We start from the raw sequence: 17,411 nt of genomic DNA, 5'->3' as shown, positions 1-17,411 counted from the left end.
TCCAGGAGCTCTGTGCAGCCAGTTTTACCCCGCACGGAGGGACTGTAGGAGCTTCCAGGGGGGAATTTCCACACCAGTCACAGAGGACACCGGCAGCACCGCGCACACTGCGACTGCCCCCAGGGCCGCGGGGGCGCAGAGGGCACCTACCGTCCTCATCGGTGCTCTCCTGCTCCTCTATCAGGGTGCAGTCAATGAGGGAGATGACGCCGTTCTGCAGAGCAGGGGTGGGAGGTCAGAGGTGGGACAGCAAACCCCAGCCCTCCCGGGGCAGGAGGGGGTCCCTGCCCCAGCCCCCCGCTCACAGCCCCACTCCCCAGCTTGGGGCCGGGAGGTGCCGTGGGGCTCCTGGTGCCACCACCAGCACAGAGAGAGATTTGAGAGGAAAAAAGCAGTTTCTGACTGCTGGGGCGTCAGTTTTCCTTGTACAACCGATCAACTGTTTGTTTATAAATTATTTAATATGAGCTTTAAATTAAATTTCCCAAAAGTCTGTTGTTGTTAATTATCAGCTCTTCGCCACGGACTGTAATTTTTCAAACTGATAATTTAATGCCAGTAACGAGCAATTTCTCTATGATTCTTGCTCAATTAACTGCAAAACTTCCCCCAACAAAAGCCTGAGTCTTGGGAAGGGACCGGAGAAGACTGCGAGTGCTGTGCAGAAGCTGAGGCTGTAATTTAAGTTTCTCGCTGAATAGATTGTCAGGGCTTCTGCTGCAAGGCACCTTCCTTTGCCGAGAGCTGGCAGTCTCTCGTCTTTGCACATGACTCAGCTCACACACCGCTGACAGCCACCCGGCCACATGGAAGGAATGTGATCACCCAGTGCCCACAGGGGGCTGCAGGCACACGAGGGTGTGCTGGAGCCCGAGGCCCCCCCTGTCTGCCCCCAGCACCTTGCACCCACCTTGGTGAGGTGCAGCTTTCCGCCGGAGCCCCGGGTGCAGATGATCAGGTGCTTGGAGAAGAGGAAGCACTGCCGCTCGCCCTCCTTCCTCAGCGAGAGGGACCCCAGGCGCCCCCGCGTGATTTTCCCCTTCTCCGACATCGGCACTTGGATGAGGGACCCTGCGAGACAGAGGCACTGTCCCTGGCTCCACCGCCACCGAGCATCAGCAGGGACAGGAATGGGAACAGGGCACTGTCCTGGGGCCGGGCAGTGGCCAGGGTGACTGCGAGCACAGGGCTGGGACGGGACCAGCACGAGGTTATTGGGGACCCAGAGACCGAGAGGGCACAGGCTGCAGCCCCCGGTCTCCCCCGTGCCCGCCACCTGTCTGGGCTGGGAGCCCAGTGACAGCGACGCACGCTGTGCCTCTGTGCTGAGCTACACCACGATGCTGAGGCTGCCTGACAGCGAGGAGCTTTGGGGAAGGGAGAAGTGGAAAAGGGGCGAGAGTTTGAATTTCACAGCTCACCCGACTGCGCCGCAGAGCGCTGCTGTGCCCGGGACAGGGGCCGGGGGGCGTTGCGATAAGTGAGGAGGGGAGGAAGGTCAGCACGAACACGGTACCTTGTCTGACAAAAGTCTGGCTGGTGTCCAGCAGAATCTCACAGCCCTCAATAATCATCCTCTCTATCGCCAGATTTTTCCGAATATTTTCGGTCTCGCTCACTTCGTCGTGCATTATCCTGAAGGAGGGAGAAGAGAAATGCGGAGTTGGAGTGCAGTGTGCCCGAGCTCTCCCAGTGGATCCCTTCTGACACCCTGGAGGGCTGCAGTAGGTAGGATCACAAATGAAGAGATATCAAGAGAATTACAGCCCTCATCTGTATTTATACAGACAGGCTCTGGAGCTCAGGAGATAACCTAGATATTGGTCCAGATTACACCTCTAGACTTCTAAAGATTGAAGTGCTTCTTGTGCTCCTGTTCTTGCTGGGAAATCACAAAATTGTGGCTCAGGGCAGACAAATTCCCCCTCATCACGAAACCACCTCCAACGTCCCCGCTCCTTGAGGAGCAGAAAAGGGATGGAAACTCAACATGAGCGGGCTCAGGACTGAGGACCAGTGGGTTTGGCACAGAAAATAGCTGCCACTGCTTCATTTCTCAGCCTGCTGAAAGCACCAGGCACCGAGTCCTGGCTGCCTCCAGGACATGGAGCCCCTGCCCCATTGCCTCCCCCTGCCCAGCCCCAGAGCCCCCGGCCCAGGGCTCCCCGGCAGCGCTGACCTGGACAGCTCTTCCAGCTTGGACTTGGCATAATCCAGGCTGTTCCTCTCCACGTGCTCGTGCGGGGTGTGAGCCAGCAGCTCGTGCAGCGTCAGGATGTACCGGGGGATCTGCAGCACAGCAAACCACAGCAGGGCATCAGCCGTGGCCGTGGGGGGATGCGGGTGGGCTGGGGGCGCACAGAGGGCTCTCGGTCCCCACCCGCTGCTGCCTCCAACCCCCTGATCTGGGCGGTTGTGAAAGCTCCCAGACTCCTTGTGCTAAAACTCAGTGATGGGAGGGAAGGCTCTGGGTCTGCCCAGGACCCTGCCGTGCCCCATCTCTGTCCTGGCAGCGCGGGGTCACCCCCACGCCCCCAGCACCAGGGGCAGACGATGTTCCTGCAGCATCTCCGAGCAGCCCCACGGGTGCTGCACCAGCCCAGCACTGCCCGAGCCAGCCCCTGCTGATCCTTCCCCACCACCAGATGCTTCCTGCAGGGCTCAGGGTTTGGCACCACCACGTTGTGCCTCTGGAGCCCGCGGTCACCTGGAACATGGGGTAGGTGAGGAAGGTCTCCAGGGTCCTCTCCTCGCAGTCGGGCTTGGCCTCGTAGTGCTTCAGCAGCTTGTCGAAGTCGCGGTTCTGCTTGCAGTGCGCCAGGATCTGCAGGCTGTACTGGTGGTTCCTGACGAACTCCTGGTAGATGTTCAGCATGGGCAGCAGGATGTCGAACAGGTCGGCTGCGAGCAGAGAGGCGCAGCAGGGAGGTGGGCGCGATGCCCCTGCCCCGCCTGGATGGGGCTCTGCCTGCCGCTGCCCCCGGCCAAGCACGGGGCTGGGGGCTGCAGGGCTGGGGGCTGCAGGGGCCCCCATGCTGGGACACCCGGGACACAGGGACCTGAGCATGGCTGGGATGAGTGCACGTGCCCCATTAAGAGCCCCTGTCAGCTGCTAGCTGGGGGACTGATCAGCGCACTCACAGAACTGGGATCACAGAAACTGGTTGGGTTTTGATTGTTTTTGTTTTGTTTTTTTTGCTCAAGCCCTTGCCTCCATGCCCCACGCTACCACGGCCCAGGGGCTGGCAGCGATGTGCCACACCACACTGCTCTGCTGCCCCCAATTAGCAGAAAGTCTGCTCAGCCTTGTTAGGATGAGCAGTGCAAACCAGAGGGTGGAGCACGACCCGCAGCAGGGGGGAGGTGAGGGGCACTCACCCAGCACGAGCGTCGGCCAGCTGGATATTCTCGCTTTCAGGCCTTGGTAAAAGATTTGGTGCAAAAACATGATCGTTTCGCTGGAAGATAAACCCAGAGGTGGAAGGCAGATGAACAAGAAGCAGATAATGAATGATTAGACCAAACCACTAGCCCAGCTGGGGCACAGGGGAGCCCCCAGGTAGCCCAGGGACATGGCCCTACAAGGGAGGTCCCCTGGGGCAGGTAGGGGATGGTGGGCGAGGACAGAGGAGCCGCCTGGAAGCTGCCCTCAGACCCCCACTGTGTGGGGATGAGCCCCCTGCTCCTCCCAGCCCAGCCCCACAAATACATTGGGTTCTCTGTGCACAGCCCCACGAACACCATTAATTTCCCTGCACAGCCCCACAAACACCATTAATTTCTCTGCACAGCCCCACACATCGCTCTGCAAACCCCAGTCCCCCCGGCTCCGGCTGGGAGCTGATTGGGATTCCCCTTTGCTCTCACTTCTGCTCCCTGTGGGAAATTGATGCCTTCTGCTGCTGTCTCGCCTCTGTTTGCTGGATTTGTTTAATTTCCAGTGGCTGATAAATCACCTTGGTGCTCTCCCCGCCAGGCAGCCCTGCTTACATCCCTGCCCAATGCACCTCATCCCCCAGCCCTGCCAGTGGCTCCGGTTGCTGCACCGCACCATGCCAGCTCCCTGCCACATGCAGCCACGCTGCCTCCATCCCCTGTGCCCTGCGGGACCTTTCCACCCCCTCCCAGCACTGTCACCGCAGACACCTCCCCAGCACACCCCCACCCAGGCCCTGCATGGCCCAAAGCCCTGCTGCAGGCTCCGGGGAGCACCCCAGCACCCATCCCTGGGAGCCTGGAGCCTCCCCAAGCGCCCCTTGCCCCGTGCCCTCTGACGAAGCCCCCCCAGGCTGGCGCCCACCTGTTGAGGAAGATGCTGCTGACATCGTCGTGCGTGATGGGGGGCTTCTTGGAGCTGGCTGCCATCCGCAGGGGCCGCAGGAAGTTGTTGACCAGGATGTGCAGCTGCTGCACGTACTCGGCCTCGGCCTCCAGCATGCTGAACACCACCTGGTTCCTCTTGCGCATGCTGTCGGCGTGGGGGGACCTGATGTAGTCCTGGATGATGGTCTTCCACTTCCTGCGGCACAGCCAGCCCCGCAGGAAGCTCTGCACCTGCCGAGAGAGTGGGGGCTTCGTCAGGGCGCGGGCTGATGGCCCTGGGGGGCTCCATCACACCGCCTCCGGGAGGCAGAGACACCTAGCGATGTTCCCCCAGCCTGGTGCACAATGTTATCTGTACCTCTGTGATGCCTCCCGGCTGGGAAGCAAAGAGTAAATCATTGAAACGCACCTCCTTATGGCAGACAGTGTCCTCTCTGCCCTTTTACAGAGGGGAATGTAAAACCCCTATGGAAAGAGAGGCTGTTGCATTAACTCCTGCCCCCCTGCTGCACAGACACCGTGCCAGGCACCTTCCCACAGCAGGACCACGGACCCCAAACACAACCTAAATGCAGTTTTCATGGCCCATGCCCTGCAGGTGCCCGGGGAGGCTCCAGGGCAGCACCCACACCTTGATGCGCTCGCCCTGTGCCGCTGACCACGGCATAGAGCTGGAGCAGGGCATGCAGTGAGTGGCACCTGCTGTGCAGCACAGCGTGCTCTCACCAAGGGCAGCCAATTTGCAGCAGGTTTCACTGCAGGGGCTGTTGCTTCCTGCAGAGAGTTCTGCTTGGGCAGTGGTTTTTCTTCTTAAAAATACAAGGGTTAACCACAGCCCCTGGAGAAGTGACACGTAAGAAGGTGTGATTTGTGTGTGAGCTGGCCACGGCTGCTCAGTCACCAGGGGAGAGCAGAGAGCACCTGACGGAGCAAAGAGCCAGCAGAAGGACGCCCGGATTTACAGGGCACGTTTACCTCCTTACAGCCTCCATGAGCAGCAATGATCCCTGATATCTGCTCGAGCAGCTCCCCCACAGCCTGCTCCAGGAGAGCAAGGATTGCGCTTCCAGCCCTCAGCCTGTCCCCGCGGGTCCCCCAGCTGGGACAAACCTTTTTGATTTTTTTGATGTCGCTGTCATCGTCACTCGGAGCGCTGCTCTGCACGGACTGGATGCGCTCGTGGTCCTTGAGCAGGGAGGCGATCTACGGGCACAGGGACAGCGTGAGCGGGGCTTGCCGCGACCGCCCCAGCGCCCCTGCACCGTGCCAGCAGCCGGCACGTGCTCGGGATGCCCTGAGGACGTGAGCATCAGGCTCATTCTGCCTGGGGGCACCTCCACCTGCTGGAGAAGTGAGTTGGAGAGAAAGGGGCAGAAAGATCTAAAGTCCCTGAAGCTTGCAGAGAGGGACAAACTTCGATTCAGTCACAGCTTTACAGCACAAATTTGGCTGAATCTATTTTTAGCTTTACGCATTTGAATTTTTAGCTTCTTGCTGCCGTACTCATCGCCCTATCCCCAGCGCTGCAACTATTCATAAAGCTACAGGGAAGGGTAAGAAAAAAACAAAAAGTGCTACCCAGAAAATAAAAAGGGTCACACGAGCCAAGCGTGTGCTGGTCTTTGGAGAGCTGGGCTGGCAGGAAGGAAGGAGGGTCCGTGAGAGCACGGCTGTCCTGCGGGCAGGCAGAGGCAGAGCTGCTTCTGCTGCATGGTCACAGCCCAGGAAAAGGAAGTTATTTCTACAAATTTCTGAGCGTTTCAAATGAATTGCCTCTTCCAAACTTTAACAAAATGCCACATTTTTCATGCAATCATTAGGTAGAAAACGCTTCGTGTCCCTCTGATCACTGCCTGTGAACGAAGCGCTGCACTGGTGGATGCTCCAGATCGAGCCATGACCAGGGAAAACCCCGGAGCCCTTCAGGGCCCTGCGTGGCCATGGGGTCACTGCAGGCTTCCCCTGTTCCCATCCCTAGAACTGCTTTTGGGAAGAGGTGGCTGCGAGGCCTCCAGCAGCTCCTCTCCCCTCTGCTCTCACAGGGAGCAGCGCCTGCACCTCGAATCTCAGTGCCTGCCGGCACCACCCCATGATCCGCACCCTGGCTGGCAGCTGACTTGTGATTAGGGCTGATCAAACACAGCTTCTTAAAAAACTACGTGTGGTTATTTTGGATTCCCTATCAGTTAATGGCTGGAAATAATTCTTCCCAGGGCTGGAAGTGAAGTTTAAGCTGTTTGGCTGATGAACACACACAGCATGGGAAAAGGACTGGGGGTTGGGGGGGTCTCGTGCTTTTTGGTTGTTGTTGTTTTGTTTAATTGAGTAAGCAAAATTTGCACATTAAAGTAGAAGCTGATCATTTGATCTCTACACTTCAAAGCCTGCAGATGAGTGAAAAATAACAGCGCAAGGTAAAAGCCCAAGTACCCGTGCCCGGGGAAGCTCTGCAGAGCTGCGGCTCCCTCCAGCCCCTGCCCCGTGGTTTTAACCCACAGCCCCGGGCTGGGGCTGGGCGCTGCGACACCCGCACCTCCCCGAGCAAAAACACCGACGGGCAGCAGCGAAGCCTTAATCCTGGTGGGAAATGTGATGGGAACTTGGCCCAGGGTGGGCCCAGAGGGGGACAGGGACGTCACATAATGACACACCAAGCAGGTGGAGGGCTTGGGCACCGCTCCTGCTGCGCTGGAGCGCACAAGCTCAGCGGTGCCACGGCTGCTCCCGGGGCACCCCCAGGGGCGAGGAGCCGACAGCTCCAGGCAGCAGCCACAGCACCCCAGCAGCACCCGTGCTGTGCAGTGTGGGGATGCCGGGGGCTGCAGCCCTGCTGGGGGGCAGGTGGGTGGCAGGGGACACGCTCAGCCCTCAGAGCTGGCTGCTGAGTCACGGCGGTGTCTCGGAGCCTCGCCTGCCCTCACCCGAGCCACTCAGCCTGCCCACAGCCGAGCTGCTGCGTGCCAGCCGCCGGGAGAGGTCCGGGCAGCAGGCCTCGGGAGCAGCTCCCATTGGAAAGAGAGCCCCTTCCAAGGGAACTGGTTTATTTACAGCGTGGTTTATGTTAATTCCCTGATGTATTTAGGTTACCAGAACGGCTGCAGCTTGCAGCTGGCAAAGGCAGCGTCCCTCCCCAAGGCCTCCCCGTTCCCGTTCCTGTTACTCCTGCAGCTCTGCAGTGCCCGAAAACACCAGGCACAGCCTGCACAGAGGTGTCCAACCATGGTGTGTATGATGAAAACGACAGAGGGCAAAAAGTTACAGCAAGGAGGCCCCATCTCTCCCCAGTACCTCATACCAGGACTCGCCAGCCCCTTCCCCAGCCCTCTCTGATGGAGCAAACGTTCCCCTGCCCCAGCAGTCACAGCCACTCATGTAACAGGAACCCCAAATTCTGGAAGCTGCTCCATGCCTGTGACACCCTCACCCCTCTCTGCATGAGGATCAGGCTGGGGTTCACTAAACAAGTGTAAAAACATGACCAAGGTGCCCACAGGACCACGGTCTGAGCCGGTGCAGGTGCCACCACTGCTGTGCCCACGCGACCACCCTGAGCCCCCGGAGCTGTGGCACCCAGCGCAGCGAAGCCAGGCTCCGTACCTCTGCCTTCAGGCGCTCGATCTCGATTTCCCCATCTTCAATCTGTTGTCGAAGTTGCTTGGCAACAGTTTTCTCAGTTTCCACAATCTGAAGTAAATGGAGGTACTTCTGCATCAAAGCCTCGTGCTCCGTGGCCAGGTTCCTGTAGCTGCAGGCAGACGCGGCCGTTAGCACGGCTCCTGGCTCCCTGCTCCCCACCACGGCCCCCACACCTCCCCGGGGACCCCACCATGAGCTGCTCGGGCTGGCTGGGGCTGCATCCTGCCCCCCTGGCATGCAGGTTTGCCACACGCTTGGGGGGATGCACAGGTAGGAGGGCACGGCCAAAGTTTGCTGCCGCGGTGCTCGCTCGCTGCTACCGGCCCCATGCGTGGGGCACTTTGGTTTGGGACTGGTCAAGGAGGAGAGGATTTGGGTTCCGCGGCAGGGTTGCAGACAGTAAAGATAATGCAGATTTTAAGGGAACGGCAGGGCAATAAAACAAAACAAAAATCACGACCAAACCTCTGACTGCAGGGTGACCCGCGGGGCCCGCAGCCCTCACCTGGCGTGAGCGATCGCCGCCACCCACTCGTCGCAGTCCTTGGCGTCCTCGGTGCGCAGCTCCAGGGTCTTCTGGTTCTCGTGGGTGAAGTTCACGGTAAAGTAATGCTGCGGGGGCAAGGGGGGGGGTCACTGCTCACCTACGGGGCCATCAGGAAGGCCCCTTATGGTCAACCGCACGCTGCTTGGTTTTAAATAAAGCCCCTGGAAGTCCTGCCTTGGGAGCACGCGGGGACATAGGGCCATGGGGGGGGGAAGATGCTGCCGGCTGGCCAAGAGGCTCAGCCCCACCACGGGCACTGACGGGGACACGAAATGCTGGGAGGTGACGGCTGCTGGGCAAATGCGGTTTGCAGCCCCAAAAAAGAACCCCGTCCAGGAGGCTGAAGCCCTGGGGAGAGCCTCACCACGGGGAAGGGGCTGAGCAGGACTCGGTGCCGGACCCGCCGCGGACCCTGGTGCCAGGGCGAAGCCGCGGCCCCACGCATGGCAGCGCCAGCGCCGGGCGGCTCTTGCGGCCGGCAGCGTAGCAGGACGCGGCACAGCAGCTATATTTAGCCTCCCTTGACATTTACAGTATTTGTGTTAATTGTGCTGGCGGTGGCAGCCCGCGCTGGCTCGCGGTTTGTGCCGTTGGAGCGTTTTGCTGCTGTCTCCTTGGAGACCGGTAACGCGGCAGCGCCAGATCCCACCGCCGGCGGCTGGACCAAGGCGAAACCCACCGGGAGCAGCTCCTCCTGGCACCAGCTCCTCAGCCGCTCAGCTTAACACGGGTCCTGAATTAACGGGGCAAAAACAACTCCCAGCAAGGACAGGGCTGATGCAGCCGCGGCTCTGAGGAGGGCGGGCAGCGAGCACGAGCTCCGGCACTTCTGTCCAGGGAGCCCAAATGCTGCTGGAGCTGTTGGCTTCGCGAGCCGTGCAGGTTGTTGGGCCTCCCTGGCGCATGCCCAGCTCTCTTACACCCCTTCCCCTGCAAACAGGGCTAAGCAGCTTGTCCAGGCCACCAGCCCAGAAACCCTCCCCTGGAGCACGGGCCCCAGGAGCATCCCCAGCCCCACAAGGACACGGCCACGGCGCTCCTGGCCCTGCCACCTGCCCACAAGGACGTGCTTGGGGGGCGAGGACACGCTTGGGGGGCTACAGCAGGACGTGAGGCCGGTGCCGGGCAAGGCTCACAGCACAAATGGCCCCAAAAAGCAGCGGTGTGTGCAGCAAGCAGCACCGAGCCCCCCGCACACCGAGGGGCTGCTGCCCCCCGGCCACCCCTCGTGCTCCAGTGCGGGGTCCTGGGAGCCGCGAGCAGGGCGCAGCTCGCGCTGTCACTCCGTTACCCACAGACAATACCCAGGAAGTGCAGCGTGCTCGGAAGGAGGAAGTTATTTTATATTTGAATAATAAAACTCCCACCACCTGTTATCTCCTCCTGAATTATGAGCCTTCTCTGTTATCACAGCGACACATCACACTCGACAGCACGGGAACATCTCCAGCGGCGCCTGGAGCCCAAGACAGGGCTGGGGCACGGGGCAGGAGCTGGGAGGGCACCAGAGCAGCACCGTCCCCCCCCCACAGCACTGTCCCCTCCCCACAGCACCGTCCCCTCCCCACAGCACCGTCCCCCTGCCCGCAGCCAGACCTCCCAGCCCAGCTCCCCGCAGGGCCTGTGCATGCAGCCAGGCCGTCCCCACCCCACCGCAGCTCACATTTGCTCCTTCTCAGTCCCTTCTCTGCTCATTTGCAGCCCTCATTAGCTCACAGCTGTGGAGGTGCTTAGGAACCAAATCACCTTTAATCAAACCACCACTCACTCTGCTTTCTGAGGAAGGAGACATACGCAGCTCCTCGAGTCCCTCATTATGGGGCATTTTGCAGCCTCCCCGTCCCTGCGGTGCCTTCTGCTGCCTGCAGGCTCTGGGTGCCAGTTGCAGGATGCTCGTCCCCCCCTCCCCAGCACTGCAGAGGTTTTATTCCTTGGGGGGGGCAGCAAGTCTGCCTGCAGGGCGACACGGGGGCATTTCAGGTCACAAAGCAAAACATCGCAAGAAAGAGCAAGAAAACCACCAGCCCTGAGCCTGCAGCGGGACAGAGGCAGCCCTACAGCCATCACCTGCCCTCTGCAGGCACCGAAAGCCCCAACGTGCAGAGCCCCTCGGTGGGTGCTGCCCAGGGACCCCCGTGGCTGCTGCTCTCTGCCCGCCGAGCAGCCCTGGGGACAGGGCAGGCTCCCTGCAGCCTGAGCCAGGCTCAGCACCGCGTCCCTGGCAGGGCTCTGCAGGAGCCAGACCCTTTTTCCAGAGCCTCGAGCCACCCAGGCATCCCAGGGAGCCGGCTGCAGGCATTTCTCAGCACAGGCAAACAAGGCACTCTGCTTTCGCCTCAGCCCCTGCAACACTTCACTCAGACAGATAACGCAGCCCGAGGCAGACACCGGATAAAAAACCTCAGCTCCTGCAGCCTGGCAAAGCCAGCACCTGGATGCTGGGCGCTGCTGCGGGGTGCTGAGCGTGGGAACAGCCAGGACCACGTCCCCACTGCACAACCGCTGCTCCTGCGGGGACCTGCGGGACCCCGCTTGCCCCCCACCATCAGAGGTGTCCCCAGGGCCCTGTGGTGGCACGGAGCAGGGACCCAGCCCGGAGGGACCTGCCGCAGCCCCGGCACCCCGAGCCCCGCTCCAGAAGTCCGCTCCCGCTGCCACTTCGGCAAGGTCCCCAGCGCCAGCGCGGCTATTGTTACGGAGACAAGAGGACAACAGCAAAATGCTGCTTGGGAGCTATTTCTGCTTCCAGAATCTCAACAAACGACTTTGAATTAATGAAGGAGACTACCCGAGTGATTAATGTGCAGGGCCTAGCTGCACAGAAACGTCCTCCCTCATGTCTGATGTCCCCGGGCTGGCGCAGCCGGCGGCTCTGCCCTGTGCCAAGCAGCGTGCCATAGAGGCAAGGCCTGGGTGTGCACACACTGCTCACAGGGGCTGTGCTGGGGGGGCATTAACAGGGAACTGGTGCATGGGGTCTGACTGCTGAGACCGGGCAGGCTGAGCAAGGGGCTCCGTCCTCACCCTGGGACCTGGGGACAGCACCGGCACTGCAGGTACTGGGGACAAAGCAGCCCGGTCTGCAGTGTTCAGAATAAAGGAGAAGGGAACGGCAGGGGCAGACCTGCCGTAAGCAGGAGCACTGCTGTTGGCCCAACCACGCACCGCAATGGTTTAGTTTCTTACCTTTTACTAAGTAAACACATTAAAAATAAATAAAAAATCAAAGGTTTAAAATCATGCATTGTTTCAAAAATAGGAGATTGAACTATTCCAGACTTGGAGCCGGGCTCTCTTGGCAGCAGCTGGCCAAAGGGCTCTGGGTGCTGCTGCTGGCTCAGCCGGGCACTGCTCGTGCAGGAGGGTTTGGCTGGGGACGCTCCCCCAGCTGTGCCGAGGAGCCCAGCGAGGTGCCGGGGTGCGGGCAGGAGCTGGGGGACTGAGCCCTGGTGCTCAGGAGTGGGTCTCAGGACCCCTGAGCCCTCCAATGGGCACGGGGACACATGTCCCCTCGTCGCCCGTGGCACGCAGGTACGCGGACGCCTGCTCATGCTGCTGATGGTTATTGCAGCTGACATAAAGGGCAAGGGAGGAGAAACGGCCTGCTCTGGATGGATGAGTCTAAAAATCCACAGCCAGCACCGGCAGCTTTGAGCTTCACTGACCTACATACCGTGGGCGCTGGGGAGCCGGGACCCGTGACTCAGACGGAGAGGGGCGGCCGGGCAGCTCGCAGGCTTACAGGCAGCTCTCACAAAATAAAACAGAGGCAGCAGGTTCCCTCCTGTGCCGCAGGACGTGCTGTAAGGGGCTCACACACGGGCACTTTGGGCAGGCTCTGAAGCTGTGTTCCCACGCAGCCAGGGAGCGCAGCCGTCACCTCGGCCTTGGAGGGGGCACGAGGGGCACAGCAGCACCCCAAACCCCTGAGCCGGGGCGCAGCAGAGACGCAAACCTCTGCCCAGCTCCATGTACGAGCATCGGCATCGCTGCAATGCCTCCGTGTTTATGGGAATTGTGTACGCTGTGTCTGTGCTGCCGACAACACACAGCTCCAGCTGCTGGACCAGGCTGGGGAAGGTTCCTCTCTCCTTTCCCCTGCCCCTCTGGCAGATTTCACAAATCTGGGCGAGAACGTGTGAAAGCCAGGGAAGGGCTGGCATCAGGCTTAAAACACAGAGCCACCAGGACCACCTGCAGGTTGGTGACTAGTTGGGGTTTACAGTTCACGAACCGTACTTTATGTTCAAAAAAAATTTCATGTAAATACGCTCAGGTTCCTAATGCCCCGGGTATGAAGGCAGAGTTACTGCCACCTTCATCTCATGGCAGAAAGCCTGGCTGGAAGCGCGTGGTTCTAGAAAACTGTTCTGACTCCAAGCTCATAAACACCCAGCTGGACAACGGGCACAGAGCCAGCGAGCCACGGGAAGGAGGCTGACGGGAGAAGCCAAGCAGCGCTCTGTGGGCCAGGAGGTCTCTGAAGAGAGCCATACATCTCCCCCAAAAAATTACACTGGAAAAAAAAATCCTTTTAAGTTTTGAATAGTGTTTTGCTTTTCAGACCTTCTGGTTTTGTTTCAGATGTGAAAATGCTCTCAGCCTTTTTCCTTTATCAGATGCCACGGTGTACTACTGACCTCCAGTCTTTGGTGATGGAAACACCCTGATGACCATTTTATGACTTCGGCTGGGGGTTTTGATGCACCAAACCACTTTTTTCAACAACCCAGCAACCTGGCAGCTCCCGGGGCAGCGGGGATCTGAGCCGCCAGTGCTGAACTTTCAGGACTGGATCTGCCAAACCCTGGGGAGGCGTTTAGTGCCTGCACCCCTCCGTGGCTGGGACAGCTGGGGATTTACTACTGACCACGCAGTAACCAAACATACCTGGAACACCACCAAAAAACACCAGCTTGGAACACCCACAGCAAAGGAAGCCGTGACACAGCACGTCCTTTGCTCTCCTGATGTTCTGGGAGCTGTGGATTTGGGTGGATCGGAGACTTTAAAAAAAAAAACATTTGTAAACGTGTAGACAAGCACAGCCCCAAACACCACGGGCAGGTGACTGCTTAATGCGTGCACCCTGCTCAGCCTGGCCACAGGCACCACAGACGCTCGTGGGCCCCTGCTGCCAGCAGGGTCCGGGCTTCAGGGGGGTGCCGGCAGCCCCGGCAGCGCAGCCCCGCTGCCAGCTCGCAGCGAGCTTGGTCCTGACCGGCTCATGTTGTGCTTACTGCTGGGGGGATAATTTATTCAATGACTTTAGCTCCTTTGTTCACAGAACATCTGTAAGAAGAATTTTTGTCCCCAAATTTCCTTACTGGGATTTCTATGAGAAATTTGGGGAATTTGGCTTTTTATCCTATGACAAAGCCAGTCAGCGCAGAGGCAAGGTGTCCTGTGTTCGCTCACAGCCACCTCGCTTCATCGCGATCAGTCACACAGATCACATTATATTTTCCTGTCCTTTGAATAAGCGTAATGTGAATAATCAGAGAGGCTGCAATCAGACAGCAGCAGGCTCAGACGGATACCCCCAAGAAAAATCAGACTTTTCTAGAACACGGCGAGCGCAGTCCCTCCCCGTGCAAAGCGCGCTTGGTACAGAAACTCGGCTGCTGCTGGATTCAGGGCCAATGACAGCATCTCCATGCGGCTCACCGAGTGCTGTCTCCACGCAGCCCTGCCGCATGGCCCGGCACCCACTGCTTTTGTTTTGCTGCGGCTGGCAGCCGGCCCGCGGTAGCGCCCTCGCCCCACGCCTGCCCCCGAACACCTCCCTGCTGGTCCCCGTGGGGAGCCGTGTGCCCTGCCCACAGGCCCAGCGCCACTCTCCCTTTCCCGCTGCTCATTTTGGGGCCACGTTCAAAGCCGCCTGCGGCTCCCCTGCCACTGCTCCCACTCCCACTGCCCACAGCCCGGGTGGTCCCCACCAGCCAGGACATGGCACAGATCCCTGAGACGGGTGCTTGTCCATTCCCACCAGCTGTACTTGCACCTTTCCTCCAGTTCATCCATTATCGCCCCTTTCTGTGGGCTCTGTACCCGTGAGCTCTGCCATGTGCACCCTCAGGGAGCTCCCCGTGCTCCCCATCCACCAGCAGCAGGAGCTCAGCCGCAGCTCCCAGCCTGGCCGGGGTCGCTCCCTCCCGGCAAGGGCAGCGCGCGCTCCGTGGGCACCGGCTGGGACCCTGCTGGGGGATTTGGGGCAAGGAGCACACGAGGACAGCACCCATGGGAGGGCAGCTCGGGGGGTTGGAGGTGCCCCAGCACCCCTCCCCTCCAGCCCCATGGCACGGGGATGGTGCTGCCCGACGGGGTGCCCCGGTGCCCATGGTACCTGCGGTTGGCACCCACGACTCCTTGTGCTGCCGGTGCTGCGGAGAGATGTGGTTTTCTCACACCCTCCTCAGCTGTTCAGGGAAATAAATGAGCAGGGTGGGATGGAGGGGAGCAGAAACCCACCTCGAGGGGCTGGAGGAAGCTGCTACCACTGGCCCTCACCGCCCCACTGGGCAGCTGCCCAGCTCCCCGCCAGCCTCGCATCTCACAAGATGCTTCCTCCGGTCCCCACTGCCTCCCCAGTAGCACAGACAATAAATGTTATGCCTATCACTGGCAAAAGCTTAAGAGATGGGGGAAGAAAATCCAGAGTTACACGCCGTGTAGGCACAAGAGCAGCCTCACCTTTGTGGGAAAAAAGCCTCCTCGCTTCAGAGTGCTCCCGAGTTTCGAGTCAAGGGTTTTCGCACAGCGCTGCCACTTGACTCAGCATCATCTTGGCTCTCATCTGAGCCACAGAGGGCTGCTGCTGGAGCACTCATGGCACCGGGTGCAGGCCTGCAAACCCGCCTCGAACTGTGTCCCCCTCCCTCCTCCTTTGCCTCCCACAGCTGTGATGTGGCAACGCCAAAATCCCCATAGCCTCGTCCTCGCTGGCTGTGGGGACAGGGACAGCAGGTCCCAGGGGAGCGCCCGGCCCAGGCACCGATGGGGGACAAAAAGGGGGGGGGTCACCCCGCAGGGCCAGGCACCTGCCCACTGCCCTGTCAGATCTGCGCCCCAAAGCCCCCCCAGTACCCCCTGGCAGCTGAGCAGTGGGCTGTCCCTGGGGCCAGAGCCTGGCACCCCACCCAGACACCAAATATTTCGCAAAAGCAAAGAGATTTGAAGAAAATTTCATCTGCAGAAACACAGGCTAAAAGAGAGGAGTTTCCAGAGGTGCCCAAATCCCTGCTCAGTGCCTCTGTTTTTCAAATAACTTTGCTCCTTTATTCTCCCATGTGCTGCATGCTAAAAATACACAGCATTCACAGAGAAAAAAAATCCACACCAAAGCAAAATACATGAGCATTAAAACAGAGAAGGTTTTGCAAGACCAACTTTTTAAAAATTCTCTTTTCTGGAGAATCTGAAACCTTCCAGGTTTTACCCCAGTTAAGGACTCTAAATGTGAACCTCCTCTGTGAAGGGAACCCTGTCCCCCCGGCCTGACCCACAGCTGCCTGGATGGATGAATTCCCTCAGAAAACAATTAACGGTGATGATGGGCAATGCTAGAAATTTCCTCAGCACCTTCCTCCCGAAGAGCCACCAAGGCTGAACAAGGCTCGGTACCAGGTGAGCTGGAGGAAAACATCCCCTCTGTTCTGCAGGACTGACCCCTTCCTCAGACACCTGCCGGCTTTCCTTGCCGTCAGCGTCCTGCACAGCCCCGTTGCAGACCTGCACCGTGAATATTCTGCTGCTAACCTCATCTGGTATGAGATTAATTCGTTGCAAAGCAGTGGGTATTCAAGTGTTCGAGCGCTTTCATTTAAAATTGTCCCAGTGAATTCTACAAAATCACGAGCCAGGAGCTAGCCCTGGGTAAAGCAACGCGGGTCGGGGCCTTGCAGTACTTGGTGTGCCAGGAGCTCTCTGCACCGCCTGGTTGCAGCCCCTTTACACCAGAGGAAAATCTTCCAGGTGTGTTCTGAAATTGAAAGGGATGGTGACGGCCTCCCCTTAGCGTTCCCCTGACAGAAAATCCCTCCTGTACAAACACCAAGAGCCAAAACCTGGCTAGCAAGCTTGATTTGAGCCAAACCAGGGACGAGCAACAGCATCTATCACGCTGCCACGGGGGCGCAGCTGCCAGAGCAGGACAGCAGCGTGACCCCCCCGCAGACACACGCCCCTCGCTGCTGCTGGAAGCAGAGCACGCAGCACGCAGGGGGCCACTCGAATGCAAGAGCCAGGACTGGGAGAGAAAAAAAACACAATGGTATTTCGGTCACAGCAGTGAGATATTCCAGTGATCCTGCTGGGAGTGCCAAGACGTGCCAGGCCTGCTGGTGCTGCACTGCCTCGCACGCCGTGCTCAGCCAGAGGCGATTTGGTGGCTTGTTTCCTTCTAGCCTGTCCCTTGGCCCAGCCGGGTCGCTGCGGGGTCTGTCCTGCAGCCCTGCAGGCATGCTCACCACCGTTTCACTGTGAGCCTGCTTAGCCAAAATTATGCAAGACCTGCAGAGCTGGACCCGAGATGTGCGGTGCCTCCTGTGAGCACGCAGCCTGGGCTTTGCACACCGGGAAAGGCGCCAGCGCTGCTCCTGCTGAGGGGCTTCTCTGCGCCCTCCAACGGGGGCACTTGGCTTGGTGCAACACACCGCGTTTGGGGGCTGAATTCATCCACAGCGAGCCAGCTCCTGTCCACCTCCCTGAGACCGGGGGTAATTTTGGAAGCAGTGGCAGTGATGGATGGGGATTTGTGTCTCTGGGTTAGAAACCCCCTTCCCACTTGACACCAAGCCCTGCACTGCCCGAGTGCTTGGATGGATCAACCTCCAGCAAAGGGCCCCACACAACCAAGCCAGAGGTCTCCAGCACATCCCGCAGTGCTGCTAGCGATCACCCCGCT

The 17,411-nt window shown here is 59.5% G+C and overlaps 1 protein-coding gene across 5 annotated transcripts in view; it reads right to left on the bottom strand.

Annotated features, from left to right (window-relative positions):
- RASGRF1 (Ras protein specific guanine nucleotide releasing factor 1) overlaps nt 1-17,411 on the bottom strand; it is an 80,196-nt gene that overhangs the window by 11,853 nt on the left and 50,932 nt on the right. For all 5 annotated transcript variants that reach the window (XM_068696065.1, XM_068696063.1, XM_068696062.1 and 2 more), the window contains 10 exons: nt 8,465-8,571; nt 7,921-8,068; nt 5,434-5,526; nt 4,301-4,554; nt 3,379-3,458; nt 2,708-2,901; nt 2,180-2,289; nt 1,517-1,635; nt 911-1,071; nt 151-214 (listed from right to left, as the gene is read on the bottom strand). In XM_068696065.1, coding sequence (XP_068552166.1) covers nt 151-214; nt 911-1,071; nt 1,517-1,635; nt 2,180-2,289; nt 2,708-2,901; nt 3,379-3,458; nt 4,301-4,554; nt 5,434-5,526; nt 7,921-8,034 — 1,189 coding nt within the window. In that variant the 5' untranslated portion in view covers nt 8,035-8,068; nt 8,465-8,571. The remainder of the gene's footprint in view (nt 1-150; nt 215-910; nt 1,072-1,516; nt 1,636-2,179; nt 2,290-2,707; nt 2,902-3,378; nt 3,459-4,300; nt 4,555-5,433; nt 5,527-7,920; nt 8,069-8,464; nt 8,572-17,411) is intronic.

Source organism: Anas acuta, chromosome 12 (assembly GCF_963932015.1).
Source record: "Anas acuta chromosome 12, bAnaAcu1.1, whole genome shotgun sequence".
NCBI classification, from domain to species: Eukaryota; Metazoa; Chordata; class Aves; order Anseriformes; family Anatidae; genus Anas; species Anas acuta.
This window is presented reverse-complemented; position numbering and strand designations above follow the sequence as displayed.